This window comes from Thermobia domestica, chromosome 5 (assembly GCF_964235325.1).
Source record: "Thermobia domestica chromosome 5, izTheDome1.hap1.1, whole genome shotgun sequence".
Classification (NCBI taxonomy): Eukaryota; Metazoa; Arthropoda; class Insecta; order Zygentoma; family Lepismatidae; genus Thermobia; species Thermobia domestica.
The window spans coordinates 200046821-200068467 of NC_137458.1; the positions used below are offsets into that span (position 1 = coordinate 200046821).

General features: G+C 34.2%; 1 protein-coding gene across 1 annotated transcript in view; it reads right to left on the reverse strand.

The window, feature by feature from the left end:
- Positions 1–1695: 1695 nt before the first annotated feature.
- Positions 1696–21647, reverse strand: part of LOC145686341 (transmembrane protein 53) — a 40536-nt gene continuing 20584 nt past the window's right edge. Inside the window, exons 2-3 of the mRNA XM_081759569.1 lie at positions 17932–18415; positions 1696–12144 (exon numbers count right to left, since the gene is read on the reverse strand). Coding sequence (XP_081615695.1) covers positions 11938–12144; positions 17932–18415 — 691 coding nt within the window. The 3' untranslated portion in view covers positions 1696–11937. The remainder of the gene's footprint in view (positions 12145–17931; positions 18416–21647) is intronic.

Sequence of the window (21647 nt, forward strand, 5' to 3'; positions counted from 1 at the left end):
CAGGTGAGGTGCCATCGTGCTAGAAAAACTTACGAAATGACCCATCCTCCAACAGCAGTGATGGCCTAATGTTGCCTTCTAACTTGGGCCAATAGCCCACCGCTGATGAAGAATGGACTCACAACGGGAGTACACACGCCACACTATACCACCACGTTGTTGAGAACACTTGCAGATGCGTTAAACAAATCTGGATTACTTTGTGACTAATACCGTACGCTCTGTTTGTTAACCTCGTCCGACACGTAGAAGTTTCAATAAACGATATGACAGAAGCGAATATGGGGTTTTGTCGTGTGTGCTCTGTGGCCCACGGAGTTAATTCAGACGACGATCTGGATCATTCTTGTTAAGGTGTCACTTGTTGAAGTTCAGCTTATAAGGGTATCACTTATGCGATGACATAATGCGTACTTCTCTTGGAACTTTTACTGAATGATGCCAACACTGTCACGGTTGCTGCCTCGTTTATCGCCGAGTGTGATCTACCAGTCTTGAGTCGATTTGAAACAGATCCGGTTTCTTGGAATTCCTTCGGCACTTAGAATTTTGCTGATGGGAATCCTTTCCGGATGACGGTGATTAAAGGCGTCTGCAATCACCATGGTGCGTCATTCTCCTACGATCAGCACGACGTCAATGTGCTGTGCATATGTCAAGGCTATCTTTTGCTAGTAAATCACCTGAAACGTTACAAAGAAATGGTCATAATTTCGTAATGGTTAGTAATGGCGCAAAAATAACAGTGCCACTCAATTTCTACGAAAACTTAACATTAAAATGACATATCACATGTTATGGTTTGTATTTAAGACAATTCCGTAGACTCAAGATGGTAGATGTCACTGTGATACGTTCTCAAATATTTCCGCCCACCCTTATTCCCTACCTACATTGTTATTTTGGTTATATTTTGAGGTGTTCACCACTTATTAGGGTGTTTCTCTTGAATCATCCTGTATTTATATTCAAACATAAATGCTCTTCTTCAGTAAAATTCAGACTTTTTATTTTATAAAGAAAAAAGTTTGTGTAGATACTATTCGAACCCATGTTGAAATGAACATTGGTACGCAAATTCGTCTGCATGGCTATTAGCTCCTCCGTTCTTTTCTGTTACTGTTCTGCTGACGGTGTACTTTCCATAGACTTGAATCTGGGATCACGTAGTATGACAGTTTTTGTCTTTCATCTTATTTCTTTGTCATATTTATTATGATTATTTTCTACATGCCACTTGAATACCTTAATTACTTAGAAGCAATGTCCGGATGATCTATTTCTACTAAAAGAATACCCGTGTTGCTCTAACAGAATGAAGGAAAATACATTTCCCTTATTAGTAAATCCGAGGGTCTAAGGATCTAGGTTCAACTTTTTGAACCTACAGTCTATAAAGGCAGTCTCAGTTTTCATCACGGGAAGTGTACGAGAATAATGGCTCCGTATCTAAGCATCCATTTAGACCTAGCATTTTTAACTATTCCAAATGTGCAGTCACGGTGAGAATATGTTTAATAACTACATATACTATACCCTACGTTAAAATTGTCCCATGCGAACTTTGTAATTCTCATCAATGAATTACATATTAACCGTTCACAGCAAGACATTATGTCATATTGCTCGTAAAGGCTAGAAATCTGAGTAAAATATTGGTATCATTTAAGAAATTCACACAAATAAGAAGCATCCTACAGAAACAACCTTGTATTTCAAAATTTTAATCTGCATCAATAGGAATACACATTTCTACATTTGCATGTTTTAATATGTACAATATCCTAGAAGAAGTACTTTGTCACTTACAGAGACCTCCAAAATATCTTACAGGACTACAACCTTTGAAAGACTAATATTTTCAGACCAAACAGTAATTTGTTATAGGGATGCGGAGGTACCGGTACTTGATTTGAATACTCCTTACAAGCGAAAAGTGTATTAACTATACGTAAGAAACAAATTATTCATTTAAACCGTATCTAGAAGGCTTTTCATGTAGTTTACTATAGAATTCTTGAATAGAGCATACAAAGAGACGAATATACAGATGCAAGAATACCTATAATCCTTGCTTATGCCTTCACTGATGTTTAAACTGGAAATATTCATTTTACTTTTCAATGATAAAACTACACATTACGACACTACAAATTAATATCAAGAAATATAATTATGCATTTAAAATACTTATAAAGAATGTTTCCTTTCTACCATATACATTTTTAGTGTACTAAGTTTTGTTTATTTTCTACAACGAAGAAAAAAGACGTACTAACATTGAATAGATTCAAAAGGATTATTAACTTGGCTTGTACAAGCTCTCATGTAACTTTATAATAAGATAAGTATTAATAATGAGTATACATGAAATCACATTTAATATCAAGCATCATATAACCAAACTATAAAAAGACAGATCATTAAGGTCATTTACCTGTAACTAATTAACGGAACCACACAATAAAATTACCGTCAACGTCAAGTAAACGTGGACAATTTAATATTAAACTCACAACTGAAATCCACTCGTATGAAAGTAATTATACTATAATAATAATTTTTTTACATCTTTGAGTTCTACCTGCTATTTTTAATTTCATTAGATTTGGTTCGATAGTTTTGTCCACGCTACTAGTTAAGTGATACGCACTTTATACAGCTTACTGAAATTCTTTCTCAAGTGTCATAAGTAAGTGGTTATTGTTCACTATAAGGTCTACTGAAACTTGGTTAACTTACAAGGAAAGAAAAATATAAAAATAATGTATTTAAAAAACTTAATATTAACTGACTAAATCTATTTCTGCAACATGTCTCTTGTACAGTAAACAGAAATTTAACTTATTTTCTATACTGTACTTGTGATTTGTGAAATTAAGTAAGTTGTACCAATTCCTTAAGGTCGTTATTTATACTACTAAACAGCATTAAACAAAAGAATATTTAATATAGGAAACACAAAATAAAATATATTCTCCTATAGAAAAATAAATTTAATTTTCTGGAACAAAACAAATAATAAATAAATACACAAAAACTTGGTCTGTACAATACACAGACACAAATCTTTCTTCTTTTCCGTGTCAGTCACAAAATCCGCAACAAAGTTTTACACCTCTTTGGAGATATAAACATGAACAGTACTTTTAATATCACAGCTGGAAATGAACCAGATCCTTGCTAACAAGGGACATGCTTCATTATATTTAAATGATAAACTCTTCGGGTCAACCTATAATGACAATGATATTGGAACAGAAATTGCAAACTATATAGAGCACTGATTTTCCAATTACTTCAAGAATAATACAATATTAGTTTCAAAATAACATTAATATAAAGAATTGCTAAAATGTGCAAATATTGTGTATTGAAACATTACAAGGAATAAAAGCTTTGTTAATTTAAGTCATCAAATGCGTCCAATATTATGGTAATTCGACAATTCGGATCTAAACATCTTCGGCCTTAGAATGTTACGTTCTCCTACAACATCTTAAAGTATTTCCATCCATTTCCAATCCGCTTAATTCTATTATAAATAATCACACTGACAGTGAAGTACCACTTTTATTGTGAATCATGATCTTGAAGAGTGAAGTTATACACACATTCCTTTCACAAACAACAATTGTTGTTGTTACAGCTAACTACGAAGCCACATATTCATGATAATACTTTCCTAAAAGGCAGGGCTGCCCGATCATATGCTTCAGTGATAATTTAGTGGTAAAGTCCTACGTGCATTTTGGTGAAAAGCATAAAAAAAAAACCTTTAATAACTGTAAATTTTTAATTTTATTCATAAAATTGTTAATTTTGATTTCAATGTATATATCCAAATTTGCAAACATCCACTCACAAAACAGAATTTTAACATAATTATGGTGCCAGCGTCTATTAAAATATATTACATTTCCCGAAGTTACTACTGACAGACACATCTTTGGTGCTAACAAATTTTAGAAGTTTCGTGGTAAATTTCTATACGTTTCGGTTAAAATTGTAACTTCAAACTTTTGTCTCCTGTAAACTGCCATTTTTATTGATAAAGTTGTTGATTATACAACCCTACTACTTGCATTTTGTTCAAATTTAATATGGAATTCTTTGTTCTAAAAAAATACGATTTGAAATGAAATGAAATATTTAAGTTTTACGTTCCACGGTTATGCCGGTTAGGCTAAAGGAGACGGTGACGATGAGTAATGAATGAAATGGTGGAATGAAGAAAGTGGGAGGAAACGGAAGAACCCCTAGGAAACCCACGCACACGATGTTTGTCCATTACAAAGTTCACTTGGCGGGGGCTGAGATCGAACCCGGAACCCCTGAGCCACCGCGGCCCCATAATACGATTTATACACATTCCTTTACATAATTGGACAGGCTTTACGTAAAATGTTTTAAAGATTTCGAGAGAACTGTAAAACATTTTGTATTCTTAATGTATTCCTCGGCCTTGACTTTTACATTTCTTTTAGTTGTAATAATGTACAAAATTTTACATAAGGTAATTTTGAATGATAGTAAATTCTTAATATTTTATCTCACAGCTTCCGTGGATTCTACACCCCTGCTGAACAGGTATCTATTAATTCGCGTTGAAATAAAATCTTAGTTTTACATTTATTGCTAACAATGTTTACCATTTTGTTTCTGAATTTTTAAAACTATATTAGATGTAGACCTACACTAGTGTTACCATGCGTCAGCATTTATGCAGACATTTCCGTATTTTTTGAAAGTAAAAATTTTCGTTAGCTTACATTTTCCGAAATTCTCTGATTTGTCCACATTTTCTAAGCTCGCATTTGTGACAGCGCTCAATGAGGAATTTAAGGATTGGCTATCTCGGTAAAGCAATCACTCTCGTAATGCGCATCGGCTTCTTTTTCTGTTCCTTTCGTGTCACTATGATTCTGATACTTTTGCTAGTGTTTTGTGGACATATTTAAATGGTTAAATCTAGGTACACTGTAATATTAATTCTTAGTACTGTAATTCCTTCCCAATAAACACCACCTTTACGAAGACACTTATGTGTCGGGTGGGGAGGATTGCGGGCTACAATGAAGTTTAGAGCTATGTCAGAGGTAGTTCACTATCAGAAGGGGTACTCCTACCGAACTAGTCTACATAGAGAAGCCAGATAAGGAGTGTTCCGGGAGAAGGCAGCAGTTCTCCAGCAGCCAAGTTAGTGAAAATCATAGTGATTGGTACGCAACTTGAACATTAGTCCCAGGCATGATAAGACTGACTTCAACGGCTGGGATACTATGGGGTGGAAGGCAACGGGTAACCACCACTATTTTTCCCTAGTTTGCTGACAACAGAAGGAGAATGAATGTACAGTGGTCTTTCGCAGTTCAAAATATAGTTTCGGAGGTAAAATATCCTCCCATTTGGAGGGAAATGTATTGGAAAAGACTGTTAACGAAAAAGTTACAATGTGAGGAAGATAGATACAGAAAGACAAGCAAGGCCAAAGGTTTACGATAGGGACATGCTACGTATGTACCATGTTACAGGGAGGGAAATTAGAAAATATTAAAGAAAAAAAATGAAACAATCCAGATTTGGTAAGAGTTTGTGAAGTTAGATGGGAACGAAATGGGAGGTTGAACAGCGAAGGGAATAGAATGAAAGGGGCGGGCACAATGGCGTAAGAATAACTCTTGGTAAGCGCGTAAAAGAGAACGTAGTGGAAGTAGAATTTGTTGATGATAGAATTATGTTAAGACTTAAAAGGAAAAAAAAAATCTAGTGGTGATACAGACATGCGCACCGATGACTGCATACGACTGAAGTAGAGAAAAATTAAGAGAAAATAGAAGAAATTATAGACAGGAAGAGGAGTGTATCCGTAATTGTAATGAAAGATTTCGATACAGTTGTAGCAGAAAAACAGGGCGGTATAGTGTTGCACGCAAAGAAATGAAAGGGGGAAGAGACTGGTCAATTTCTTTACACAGAATTTCCTAGTAACTGGGAATACTTGGTTTAATCACTACAAGAGAAGAAGATATATATATATATATATATATATATATATATATATATATATATATATATATATATATATATATATATACAGAAATCCTCTACAGATGACAGAAGACATCAGATAGACTACGTTATGATTCAGGAAAGGTATCGGAATAACTTGAAGAACGCGAAAACCCTTCCCAAAGCCAACATTATCTCTGATCATAACCTTGTGCTGGCTGAAGAAGATATTTAATTGGAAACTGTAGGTAGAAAAAAAGTAGGCAACAAGATGTTGAATACTGAAAATTTGAAAAACGAGGAAGTAAGAAATCTTTTCGTTGAAAAAATCTGAAGAGAAATACTCAAATGAAGACGGGATAGGTGCAATTAGTAACAGACGGTAGAAACATATTAAAATTTGCATACAACAATCTGCAGAAGTAGTAGCAGGGGTTACCACGAACGCAAAACGGCTAAGAAACCATGGCTTACAGAACAGAAGTTGCAGAAAATAAGGGAAAGAAAGATGTGGAAACTGGTTGATATAGAAGAGGACAGAAAGATATACAAGCAATTAAACAATAAGATACGAACGGAGACAGACAGAGCAAGGGAAGATTTTTACAAAAGAAAATGCGAGGACATAGGAGAATTAGGAAGAAAATCTTTCAGTTTAACGTCCATGATTATGCCTGTGAGGCTAAGAGAGACGGATGATTAAGACAAGTGAATGATGATGGAAGATCTGGTGGAATGAGAAAGTGGGAGGAAATGACAGTACCTCGAGAAAACTCATGGACACGACGTTGTCCACCACAAAATTAATTTGAAGTTAATTTTCATTTCAAATGTTTGTAAAATTTCATTCTTAGAAAATCGAAATTCCCTGAGTCTTTCTTAGCAGAATTCCTGACTTTTCCCGGTTTTCCAGGTTTGTAGCCACCCTGCTTTAAGTTTATTGGAAACCATCCATTTAACTGACTGGAATACCTTTTCAAAATAACACTGTTTGAAGAAAGTAAAATGTTCAATCCCATGAACCTTTGTTCCTACTTTTTAAGTACTTCTGATGTGCATTAACAGATCCATCTCATTTACGGTATTACCAGAAGCCTCCAAAATTTGGATGTTTACGGGTTTTGTGATACTGCAGCGCTCTAAATTTGTAACCCTATATAATAAGTTTGATATTGTAATCTTTTGCTGAACATGTAGATTTGAAATATACAACCTGACTTAGTACGTATTAAAAATATAATTTTATATTGGGTTGGTAACACTGTTAATCGGATAGTGTTGAAGAGTATAATATAGATTTTACTCCCATCAACAATGTCTGAGCTTGAACAAATTGCAACAGAAATCAGACTTGCGCCAAGATGATGCTGGGCATATTTTAAGGAAGCCTGAATAAGTTCTAACGAATATTCGGTCTGGAAGGTCGTTAAATCCAATATACGTGCTATTAGTAGTCTAGTCATTTACGGCACATATAGTAACAAATGGGGAATTATGTGGCTTTGAATCAAACTTACAATCTCATTACCTCTTATAAAATACTTCATCACTACATTACGAAATAAATCCCTCGGACTCCCAAGGCCCAGACCATACTTCAACTCAAGCAATTTCAAATTCTATTCTGAATATTCTTACTCGATTCGTTCTACTGAAGTTTACCGTCCCTTTTCAATGCCGGGGCTATACAAGACGTAGACCTTAAGTTTAAAGTGGAATTCGAACAACCCTAATGCGCTCAATTCACTTCCACCCGGAATCACGTGCACCGAAGGCGCGCCCTAGCCACTGCGGAAGGGGCTGTTCTTACTCGAGTATGACTTGAAATTATTATACCTATATATATATATATATATATATATATGAAAATAAAATATTTCAAAGTATATTTCGTAATTTTTATTATATGATATAAAACATAATAAATATACTCCATGGTTCTGGATAATCACAATAACATTTTAAAACACACTTTTCTGACCAGAACAAAATGAATTATTTAAAATGATAGATCTGAGATTATTCCGAATTTACTCCATTTCGTGCAACATGACTATAACATGACATGACATGTTACGCATAACATGATTATAATACGTTATCAGCAACGGTGCAGTAAAGTTTTACATAAGCTTCCTTGTGGCTAGCTTACGTACCTTTGGTGTGGGAAACCCGGGCTAGATTCAAGTCTTATATAGCCTGAAAAGGACACTAAACTCTGATCCACCCAAACTAAATTTTACAGACTGCTCTCTCGTCTATATACGAGTAGCATCTGTGTTTTAGGATCGCTTGGCCCGGGTTCAGTCTCATATAGCCTCGGTGTTGAAAACAGACATTAAAATTTCAATCCCAAACCTGACAATCAAATTTCACAAGACTACCGGTACTTTATCACTTTTGTCACTGCTTTACTTGCTTTTTTCAATTCAATCCAATTAAGATACTTTTTTTTCGCAATATGGTATGAAGAAAACAATTTCGTAGTGTAAAACTATTAACATTCACCTTAATGATAACGTGTTTAAGAGTTTTCTTAAACAATTAAATATTTAATGCCTCAAAGAAAATTAGCATTAAGCTTACGGGACGTATGCGAACCGTGACAGTTAGATATTTGTGAAAATTGGTAGCCTGACTATTTGTAGATCGCTAATTATTATGATAATAGTCACTCGGTGCGGAAATGACTTGTTTACCCGCTATGTATAAGTATACCAAGCAGTGACCGGGTGAGGCTGTGCCGAGTTATACCCCAAAAACGCCTGGAAAAAGACAAAAAATGAAAAATGCATGCAGGTAATCTGATACCTAGGGCCTCACATGACCTTGAACACGGCAGTACTGTCACACAACCAGTATTGCCATCCCAACAGAAACTTATAGTTTTTCGAATAGAACGTATACCATTTTATGGCATTAAAAGAATTGGCATAAAACGTGAAAGGAAATAAGTAAAAAGTGGGTTATCAGAGTTGCCAAATAAGGGAGATATGAGACTTTGAAGTTAGAAATTATGAGGTCGATGAAATGAAACGAACAAATGTGCAACAACAAAACTGCAGGAGGAACAAATCTAAAGTAGGAAGTAAACCACAGCATGCATAGCATCCAGTGACTAACGGGCTTGATGCTTCATATTGAGTGTGCGCCTAGGGCGCGAGAAACATACTATATTGCCATACTATCTATGGCTTTTCTGTTGTATGTATTGGAATATTATGTTAAAATATTTTGCGCCTGTATATTACTGGTAACCTGAATGCAATGTGTTTTATCTTCATCGTTGTCTCACATCCTAACGTTTCCCATACTCTCAACTGACACCTATCATACGTCATTAATCTTTGTGAATCGATTCTGATGTACTTTGTAGTCACAGATTTCTTACTTTTCGTGCCACAGCTTTTCTGCACTTTTTCAGGCGCTATCCTATCGTTTCTCTGGTTTGGAGGACATACAGGATTTTATGAGTGTTGCATCCCCAAGACAGTTCGTTTTATAGATCTCGGGAACGGTTCGAGATATCGATTCCACACCAACGCCACTGGAATTACTGCGCTACAGAAATACTAGCTGTTCACATTTCGGCATTATGTCACATGGGACTTCTTTTTCTACGGCTACTCTAACATGTGCCCTTTTTGGATGAATCCTGTATCAAGCCCGTGAGTCACTGGATGCTATGCATGTTGTAATTTACTTCCTACTGCACATTTGTTCCTTCTGCAGTCTTATTGTTATTGCACATTTATTCATTTCTCTGTACGGACCCCATAATTTTTCAACTTTACAGCCTCATATATCTCTTATTTGGCAACACTAATAACCCACCTTTTGCTTATTTTCTTTCACGTTTTATGTCAATTCTTTTAATCCCAGAAAATGATATACGTTCTGTTTGAAAAACTATAAGTTTGTGTTGGGATGGCAACACTGCTTGTAGGACAGTACTGCCGTATTGTTGGTCACATATCTCCTTTCCGTAGGTACCATGTTACCTGCATACATTTTTCATTTTCTACCTTTTCCCGGCATTTTTGGGGTATTATTCGGCACAGCCTCACCAGGTTTCTTCTTGGTACATGTATTATACGTAGCGGGTAAACACGGCATTTCCGCATCAAGTGACTATCACCACGATGACTAGCGATTTACAATTAGTCAGGCTACCAATTTTCATAAATATCTAGCTGTCACGGTTCGCATACGTCCCTTGTTAGTTATTCAAATATTGAACAGTGTATTAAAGCAGTTTCCAATACCAGGCTTTCCAATGCTAATGAAAAAAATCACAACGGAAAAATATAGGAGGTTCGTGAAGCTGTCAAAACGGAACATTTCAATTATCCAATAGGTAGAAATAAAACAAAAATATCATGGAAATTAACACCAATTGTTATATGAGCATACATTCTACTCTAAATGGGTAATTATCTCGTTCCAAAATTGTTAAGAGTTTCTTAGTGTTTTCGTATGTAGCTCACCAGTACTAAGCAACCCCCATAAGGAAAGTGTAAAAAAGATCTCCACCAAAAAAATCAGTGTTTGTAAGTATACATCTCCAATGTGAATAATTTCATCACTTGCAAGATACTATCATTTCTACACGTATGTTAATTCCTTTTTTTCCAATAATATACATAATATTCTAAACACACAAATGCACACAGAACTTAGTGCATCTAAGGAAATATATAAAACAGTAAAAGTATCAGTTACACTTTCATTTTCTTCAGTGCCTGAATATGCTTATTTGCCATCTTCCGATTCTCTTTGTTCTGCTCGCCTTGAATTCTGTGTAGTTCATTCATCTTCAAGGATGCGGTCTGGATCATTACCTGAACAACACTGACGTCAGCCATGTCCTTTTTTCAATAGCGTAGAAGATACTCTTCTTATCTGAGCATCTTTCATCAGTCTAGTTCTACTTCCATTTCCGTTTCGTCCATTTCATTTAATTTCTTCAGAGATAATTCACTTTTTGAAACTTCCTTTGATATAGCTTCTTATTTCGCATTTCTTAACACACTTTCTTTTCTGAAAATCTTTGCCACTGTGGCCTCTTTGGATCTGCACTCTAATCTTTATACTTCCCCCAGACGTTCTGCACAGCATCTATTAATGCTGTTATGTTATTTTCACAAGTGGAAGTAGCAATGCCACAAAAATATAGGCGGATTCGTTAAAATATAGGAAATATACGAGTTTATAGGAAGAGACGCAAATATATATGAAACATAGGAAATATAGGAGCATTGGAAAGCCTGCAATACTATTTCGTCTACCAGTAACCTCGGAATGAATTGACTAAGTTGAATTCGATAACATGTAGCTGCTTTTCTTTCTATATCCAAGAAATACTATTTGAATACATCTAATGGTTCTAAAGTTGTTAACAACTGAACGTGCAGGATGTGATACGCACTTTCGTTGTCGACTGCGTCAATTGAAGGATGAAAACCACTCGTCATATACATAAGTGCTCGCTCATTGCAGCATGGCATTATAAGACGACCCAGAGTCAACTTTTATGGTACTCAATACATACAAAGTTATAAAATAATAATAATAATAATAATAATAATAATAGTTAAAAATATATAATCTTATAGACCAAAGAAGTAACATAACTTATATTTAGTGTACATGTACATTTTCATCGTAACAAAATAAAATTCAATATAAATTTGTCGAGACATTTTTTCCTCCCATCTTGGAATGAAAATTTAAGTATGTAGAATGTGATTACCACAACTCTTAACAATAATACTCTTAGTTTTGTAATAACATTTTAAAATTATCCAACTTCTCAACCAGATACAACATTATCACAAACCTGTCACGTATCAGGTACACCCGTTAAAGCTGCAAACTTCTAAAAATATTTGAAATACTAATATAGAAAACAGAAGAGCTACTACTTTAATTTGCGCATTCCTTTTCTTTCTCCACTGAAGGTAATTCTGATGCTTCCTCATCTGATAAGCACATGTGTAAGAAACTACATACAGTATTAATATATTTCTCTCGGTGAGCAAGATAATGCTGGACATGGGGGGAGTCATCAAAGCAAACTGCTTCGACAGTGACACCACGTTGACGTCGCTTCTCTGCAAACTTTTCCACGTCCTGAAATATATAGCATATGCATGCATTAATAGTTACATCTACTGCAACTGAAATATTTCTCTAAGAATTACTGAATAGTAATCTTCTTTAAATTATTTTGATCTAAGTAGACTAGATGATGATGTAATGTGATCAAAAGCCTTGGTTTCGGATTAATAGGCATTTCTACTGAATTTATTTATTGCGCAATAAAATACTTTTGCACTGGCTGATTACGGAAAATGCTCCTTTCGTTCATGCAATGAATTTAATTAGTCGAAATTTGTGACTGAATTTCGGTCTGTTACTCGTGCGTTCAAAAATTCGTTTCCAATAACTATTTGTTCTTTCTTCACTGTTATGTTCCAACCAATTTCTCGTCCTCTTTTCAATTATTCTCTTTATTATTGTACCTTCAAATAGTTGGTCAAGTAAAGAAAGCGCTGAAGAGGAGAAATTCCTGTTTTTCTTTCTTCTAATTAACAAATTAAACAAGTTTTGGTTATGACCAGTTGCACGTCACCTGTCGGTTCAGGGAAAATTGTCTGCGTCGTTCAGTGTGGAAACGGCTTAGAAAAAAATACGATGCATGTTTTTCAAGTGTGTATGACACGGGCGTCTCTGGCGGGGCCCCAATATTTTGAAGTACAAAATATTCTATATTTTATTCTAATTTAATTTATTTACTAACTTCATTTCAATAAATAATAATAATTATATTTATTTGAAATATAATATTCAGGCTGTGAAACAATTATAACAGAATTCTTGATATACCTTAGGGGGCCCATGAAGGTAAGCAGAAAGGTAACAAAAAGAATTGAAGGTAAACAAGTTGGGCTAGGTAGCACCATTAAAATCACTTTCTTTGATGTCCCACCCAAATTTTACACGCCAGAGACGCCAGTGGTGTATGACGTTACTAATAGAACAAAGAATAAAAAAAAAGAGGAATAACAAAGTTTAAGACTTCTTTAAGAAGTAAACTATTTTTTTCTTTATTTATTTATAACCAATTATTTGAATATACTTCAATATCTAAGGACAAAGTTGTAATGTACTACTTTGAAATATTCTACAACCAAGTATCTAACATATGATACTACCCAGTAATAAAGTCTATATATAAATATACTAAAGGGCTTAAATATGTAACTAGTGCTATTTTGCTTAGCAGCACAATACAATCAGTGCTTATGAACATACGTACTCATGTAGTTCTTCTAAAAGCCGTCATGTAAGCTACACGTTGAAGCGCACGAAGGCTGTTGTGATAGTAACTTTACTTAGTGCCTTTACGTAAGTCAGCATTGTTTGAAGCCTGAGCTAATCCACTAATGAATGTCCTCATGTGTGGGTCACCAACCGGCCTCACGAAATAAAGCCTTAAGTATATTTAAGAAACAAAATAACTATATCAAATCATAATGATTTGATAGTAGAATGATTTCTTCTTGTACGCAAGTTCATCGCAGATTTGAAAAGGAATGTGTTCAGGAAAACGCCAGAGGAAATTTGCGTAAGTAAAACATTTTTCTAGGTAATATTCTCTACTGAATTAAATATTAGCACGCACAAACTTAACATGATAACCATGTCTATGAACTTCCTAGGAATTCTCCAGTACTATTATCGAACTACTTTACACAAACATTATAATAACACAGTTTCCTTTAAACAATGGAACATACTCGTAAATTGATCCAATTAGTCCATGAAATGTATATAACTTATATTAATTTATAGAATTTGGTAAGTAGTGTCCACGTTAAAACTTACAGATCGACTAAAGTGTTTTGAACACAACATTTAAATCAACAAATTAACAGATATGATAGCATAGCAATGATAAACTAATTCCAACTGGTTAATTACTAACTGTAACTAAATGGAATTTCTAGTTTCACGTTCCACGTTTGCACATTGCAGGATAAGAGACAGATCATTAATGAAAGTGAATGATTACAAAATAATTGGTGGAATGGCCATGTGAGAGAAATGTCAGAACCGCGAGAAAACTCACGGACACGGATGTTGTCCATTATGAACTTCTATGGCCTGGGATAAAACTACAGACCTCACGCACCAGAGTTGAGCACTCCATCATTTATCCACCGTGCCCCCTGAATACTGAAGTACGAACGTTTCAAGACGTCATGACAAGTAATATACACAATATTCTGTTCCACAGAGTGAGGAAATATAAGGGAAACCAATCCACACTAACGAAACTTTTACTCTTCAAGTGTCTGTTTTCCTTGTGCGCCGCAGAAAATGTACAAAACACAATGCTTTGACTATCTAACCTTTACATGTATTCCAAACATTACTCACAAACAGAGCTAAGAGAAAAATAATAAATATGTTCGTATGCTTAGAATATTATTTCGTGTGAGGTCGTTGAAAAGAAAACTTGAAGTTTCAAAGTAATAACACATGCTGTATAATAAATTATTGTTCATATTTCTCCCGTTTAGGCTCGAAAATTCCCGGGTGCCAGGTACATATGGCAACTGGAAATAGTCTGGTGCCTACATGATTTTAATACAAAACATGTAGGCCCATGTACGAGGAGTGATCAGAAATAACACTATAGCCTCCAGCCAGGCACGTAGCCAAGGGGGGGAGTCCGGCCCCCCCTTCGAGACCAGAAATGAAAAAAAAAAATAAGGAAGGATGAAACAAAATGAAATGAGAAAAAGAAGGACCAGCGTTAAAAAAAAAAAAAAAAAAAACTACAGAAAGCTTTTGGTTACTCTTTCTTATGAGGAGATTTGTATTACTTGCAATACATGGTGGCGAGGTGAGCGATATATCCTGAAAGAGTCAGGGAATTTGAAGTTTCTAGAAAAGTTACAGAATTCTCAGAATTTCTGCTAATAATCGGGGAGATTTCAAGCTTCCGAAAGCACAGTGCCGTTGAGTAACAGCGTGGATATTTTTTATCGTAATTTTTCGTCATCGCATCCTTGCACAATCAAACATGTTATTTCAAAAACAATTTTCTACTGCTCCTTTAACCTGTCATTTGGAACCGACAGTAGTTGAAGGAATAATAAAAAACAAAAATTTATATGGAAAAGGAGTTCTATTAGCATTTGATTCAACAGAAAAAGGAACACATATATTGTAAAATATTTTACAAGACATTATTGAGTATGTACTTTTTATAATAGTGAATATGTATTTTTCATAATAGTTGAGTTCATAATGAAAGGAAAATTGTTATATTTGAATGAACAAAGAAAGGAACGTAAATATTGTAAAATCTTTTTTAATACTTTTTTTTATTCTTTTATTACTCGAGATTTCTTCATACTTTATTATTAAAATACTTACCAACATATCCTCATTTTATTGTCCTAACAAACCAATATATGTAGATAGTAAAGTAGTTTACATTGATCAAGCTCCTGAGCCTTCAGAATTTCATATCACCCCCCACCCCGTTACGGAATCCTGGCTAAACGAACCATTATATGTTCAAGTAAAATAGTTTAGAATGATCGAGCCCCTAGTGTGATGATCACAGTATTTCATGTCACGGGACCCCGCCCCCTTCACGAAACTCTGACTACGTGCCTGCCTCCAGCTAATAGTTGTATCCTGATCCTCTCGTGTCTCATCAATTTTTTTTCTCTTAGACCCACAAATAGAGAAAAACAATCAATAGTAAGCTGTATGAGCATTAACATCAATTACACATGTTTCATTAATCGAACTCTAGAACTGATTCGCAAAACTGATTTATCAATTGTTTTCTCGGTATGAGTATGCATAATTTTTCTTTAATCTTATCTGTAATTTCTATCTTACAATCACCTACTGTTTTCCAACTGAAATAGTTAATCGGATCAGTTTTCCAACAGCTTATACATTTCTTTATTTTAGTTCACCAATTCTAAATTATTTGATTCAGCGGGCCCATTATTTCCTAATTCATTTTAGCAGGATATTTCTTAATCCTCCAGTATAGATATGTGCATTTTATTTAGAAATTTATTAAATACATCTTGCACTAAATGTCGTTAATTTAGAATTTACAAATTGTAGTAGTACACTTTTCTGATACGTTTATTTGTATTCATGGATATTGAGTTATAAACGTGTCGCGTGGTAGTGTAGGTTGAAGAATATTTTCTGTTATGGGGTGTTTCTCTTCTGTAGTTTCAAGAATGACTTTACTCTTAGTTAAGAAGCCCAAATGCAGTCAATGGACAAATATGTGGCAACTGTTAAGAACAGGTTTTAGTCTGTGGCGAGGATTGTCGTTTTGTATGGAAAATCAAGAACTGTATCATGCAAAGTGCATCTGATTGTGTACAAAATGCAGTACTTGTTGCGATGTAACTAGCAACACCGAAACAACGAGACATCTAACATCCTCGATCGTACAGTTTCCGTGACCTGTGTCTATTTTTAAGTGCCAAACGCAAGCTTGAACTTCATATAAACGTCTTGCAACATAGAACTTGATTTCTTATCTATTACCGAACGTCACGTAAAAATATAAAGCAACAAGTATTTCATTATTCTCTTTTAATAATAAAGTCGCGATTGAATTCGCGTGTTTTTGCTACCTTAGTTTGTAAGTTTCATCGTATGAGCGATTCTGTGTTTCTTCAAGTATTTCAAACTTAACTATACAGATACAGTTATTGTATACGTACTACAATAACGAATTGTGTCCAATGCTTTTATAATCTGCTTTCGATTCTTAAGCAAATTCTTGTTTAATGAATTCTTCTTACAATATTAGTATTCTAAGAGTGGCCAGAGCGGAATCAAAACCAGGACACATTCCATTTCATTATGCTTTTAGGAATTCAAAATGTGGTATAGCGATTAGTGTGAAGAATCCCGGTGAAAAATCCCCCCCCCCCTTAAAAGAAAAAAGTAAACTTTTTTTTTTTTTCAATACTGAAATATCTATCCGAAAATGAATCTGAATCTGAAACTATGCATTTACACTACAACTCATTCTGTTGTTCACGGTATCTACTAGCCGAGTACTAAGCAAGTATGCTTTCTACCCGGAGTCGCTGGAAGTTGGGATTTTGAATCTCACACTAAACTCTAGTTGCAAGTCTTACACAACGTCCTGCTAAAACAAAATGTTGAACGTTGAACTCCAAATAATAATATATAAAAAGCTTCCATACCTTATTTAGTCTATTGTTTTTCTTTTTTTCAAGGAAAGAATGGAAAAACGTAAGTTTCTTTTGACTTTCATACTCATAAAATATTTCCAAATGTTTCTTCGTTAGGAGAAACTCCTATTATTCGTTTCATTTGTTCATTCTGGCTTAACTGAAACTCAATTATCCAATCTTTTGTACTACTACTGTTAACCAAGAATTTAAGACATTTAAAATGGAATGAATTCTTTAGTTTAATATTATGTCCTTTAGACTAAAGGAGATATACAGGCATATAACTGATGACTGCAAATGAATTACGCTCAAGGCATTGGTGAAATGAAGATTGTTTAAGAAACGAGAGCCCGATGATTACGATGTTATCCGTACCAAGGCCACATGGCCTGAGGTTGAACCAGGGATCCTTCTGCATTAGAATGAAGAGTTTAAGGGAAGAAAAGCCTTTGGCACTAACTTTAAAAATACATAGCAGTCAAAATACAATTGCAAAATACTATATTCGTATATTACCCAATATTACAATATTCGTAATTGGAGTTTGAAAAATGTCTATGTTGCACTACAATTTAATGAACATTTTCTTTCATAGTTAAACTGTAAAATACAATACATATTACACGAAATATCTAGGTATACTAGCAACTCTCACCTGCGCTGGAATCAATTTGTCAGCTCTCGAATACAGGAACAATTGTGGCCAATCAAATGGTTCGTTTACTAAAAGAATAGGGTCAGTAATAAGTTTCTTCTCAAGTAAAGCTTTCCGAATTATCTCCCACAGCCAGTGAAGCATCACAATGACAGTTATAAAAAAGGCAGCAAAGCTGGAATACCAAGCATTTCCACTGATAGCACACCATGCACGATACATAGATAAAAAACGCCTTTCCCCAGGCGCACTATCAAATATGGCACCTTTGATGTTTAATTTTGGCTTCTGTGCTTTCTGCAAAACTTCACTTATATGTTGATACAAGTAAGCTCCTCCATTGCTAAATATGTGGAAGAAAATAGGATGACCTTCCAAGTTCATGTCAGATATAAGATCTAGTAACCTTCCAGCCAAATGACCCATTTTATTATGGTGCCAGAAAATATACTCAACTGGTGCTGTATAACGTACTGTAATACACCTGAAAGTAAATGAAATATTAAAGATTGATATATATATGGGTGAAGCATTTACCTTGATACGCCCTTTTAACTTTTAAATCAATAGCTACAAATAGCTGAAATTCCATACCATGCAAATATCGAAAGGGGAGAATTATTTGGCATACAGTACAATACAACCAGGTTAATGTTCCCAATCCAACTTGAAGTTGTATTTTTTCAAAGAAGTTATTACATATCTTGAGTTACTGCCATTTGAAAAGATACAACTTCATGTTGGATTGGGAACATTTAACCTGGTTGTATTGTAGTGTATGCCAAATAATTCTCCCCTTTCGATATTTGCATGGTATGAAATTTCAGCTATTACATATTCCAAATCTACATATTAGCAAAAACTTACAATAGCACACTTGTTACGGGTGTTGCCAATTAACGATGCTACACTACCACAAATATAAAAACAAATTTTGTAGGTTTCTGCCAAAGTAATAATGCAAGTAAGGCGAATGAAGTAATGCACATATATTTTGCCAAAGCTTTAAAAGCCTTAGAGAGTGGTACAGAAAACTGACCTATTAGCTTTCTCCTCTCACTACGTGGTAGTGCAAACAGATACTTTCTCCGAAATCCGATGTTGCCAACAAATTCGAACTGTCTGACAGCTCTCGGCCAGAATAAGAGTGAGTAAAAGCTGATCTCCGTCATTTGAGTAAGAAATGGAATGTCTTAAATGTTTTGGCGAAGAAAAATGTAGCCTGGAAACTCAGAGTGCTTGTTGTTGCTTTATTATTTGACACTTTGAGCAGAATATCTTTCTCTTCCGTTCAGAAGGAACGAACGATATGTGCAGGCAAGTTGGTCAATGTTTGTTCATTCCCCCTTCTCTACATAGAAAGAAAGAAAAATTCATTTTGGACTATGCACTTTTTTTTTTAAAGATAAACATGAATGCATCTATTGAAAAAAAGCACGAGAGTGATTTCAATCTACATATATAAAAGTTTCTTCAATTCTAGTTGAATATAATATCTGAAATGCATGATGAAGAAGTAACTAACTTTCTCATTTACATAATAGATAAGGCAACAAGAGATCAAAAATGTATGAATAGTGCATTTTAATTATACTTTACATTTTATTAAATTATTACATTTTTCTCAATTATTTTATTAAATAATTACACTATATTTTACATCGATTATTTTTATAAAATTCTACACCAGAGCATAGGGAGTCTTAATTTTTTTCACTGATTTTTCCTCATGACACCGAAAAAACATAGGTATAAATTTCCTTTCTCTTCGTTATACGATAAAGATAGGAAAGACGCTTAGAGCTATGTATAGGCTACGAGGTATCTATCTAGTGTACTCAGGATCGAATATGACTACTTATTGGCAGAACAATGTTCTCTTCTATTATTACTATTATTATTATTATTATTATTATTATTATTATTATTATTATTATTATTATTATTGCTGAGAAGTGCTTTTTAATAAAGATCTAGGTATAGTTCGAATGCATTTTAACATTCTACCATTTTAACAATGAGAAATGGAGAAAAATTTAGAAAGGATTCTGACAATTAATAAGTAAAAGGTACTATCTCACCATTCGTTTGATGGAAAATGAAAATCGTAGAAAATTCTGGCAAGATTTTCCGCCATATAATTTTGAAAACTTTCCAATTATGATGTGAATTTTAGCACCAGAAAATGTATATACTTTAATATGCTTTGTTATAGTTATTTTTAATGTTTTTTGTTTTGAATCGATTTCCGCAGAACTTTCATAGTTTTTAAATTACATCTTTAGACAATTTAACAATTGCTTGAATTGAGGAACAGGGAACGTTGGCCCAGAACAACAACAAAGAAAGCAATGTGATGACCAAACTTGCCTTCGTTAATCCTTGGTGATCTGTAACATTGGTAAATTATTATTTTTATTACTGCTAATTATAAAATTATTAACTGGCTGAAGTACTGCCGTTCACGGGAAGAGTAGATTTATGGAGAATATTTGAAATGTGTATCAAATTTGAACCCTCTCTTTGCATTTAGAACTGATATTTGAATCGAAATTAAATAATAAAAGCTTAGGCGACACAAATGCTATTTTCATAAAAATGATTTTAAACTGTTAAGCAGATTTTGAGATATTCTACTTCTGAACCATTTTTCCCCTAGGATACGCCTTTAATGAAAGTAACATGAAAGAAACCCGACTCGAGTCAACTGCTACCTACATTGCAAAGTTCATTTGAAACTGTCTATCCGTTTCTCTAATGATGATGAGATAAATAACATCACTTTGAGTGTGGAGGAAAAATACCTTTTAGGATACTCATTGTATTGAAAGTGACTTGAAAAATCCAGCTCGAGCCAAGTGCTAATGTTCCAAAATTCTTTTCAAATGGTTCAGCAGTTTTCCCGTGATGATGAGACAAGATAATCTCGATTGTCTTCTTTCGAAAACTTTCTTTTTTCTTCCGAGCGACGACAGGAGAGAAGAAAGTATGCCAATCATGAAAAAATCGGGATTTCAACGAATTTGTGTGTTGGATGATCCCTACCTGTCTCAAAAAAAAAAGTTCTGGTTGTCTATTCGTCTCAATGAAAATATGTTCGGTCTCCTAGAGAGCATACGGTTCAAAGTATATAAACGTAATTTTAAACTTGCGGTTTTTGTAAGATTTTCTAGCAGCTTTTTTCGAATTTTCTTCCTACCGCCAAAATTACGAGTAGTTTACTGGAAGATGAAAATCAAAATTTGTGATTTCTCGAAAACGCCTCCAACGATTTTTTCTTTGTGTGTGTGTGTTTCATAAATACGTGATTCATAACAATCTGATAGTACGAAATAACTCATTTGTCCAGAAAATGTCCACAAGGAGTACAGAGTTGAGTTTTTAGGACTTTTTTTTTTTTTTTTTTTTTTTTTTTTTTTACATTTCGTAAATAGACGTTTGATTATTGACCTAACAAAACAGCATAACTCATTTATTATGAAAAAATTCACAAGGTAGTTTACTCTTGGAGTGAGTTTTTTTTTTTTTTTTTTTTTTTTGACATTTTTCAAAAACGAAACAGGCGATACATAATAATTTGATTAATAACCCTGTAATACGGGTTAAATAATTTCTCACGAATAAATCTGCAAGGGGTAGTTTAAACTGTTTATTATTGGATGATTTCTCCAAAACAACTCAAGCGATTTTGTTTATATAGCATTAATAACTCTTTA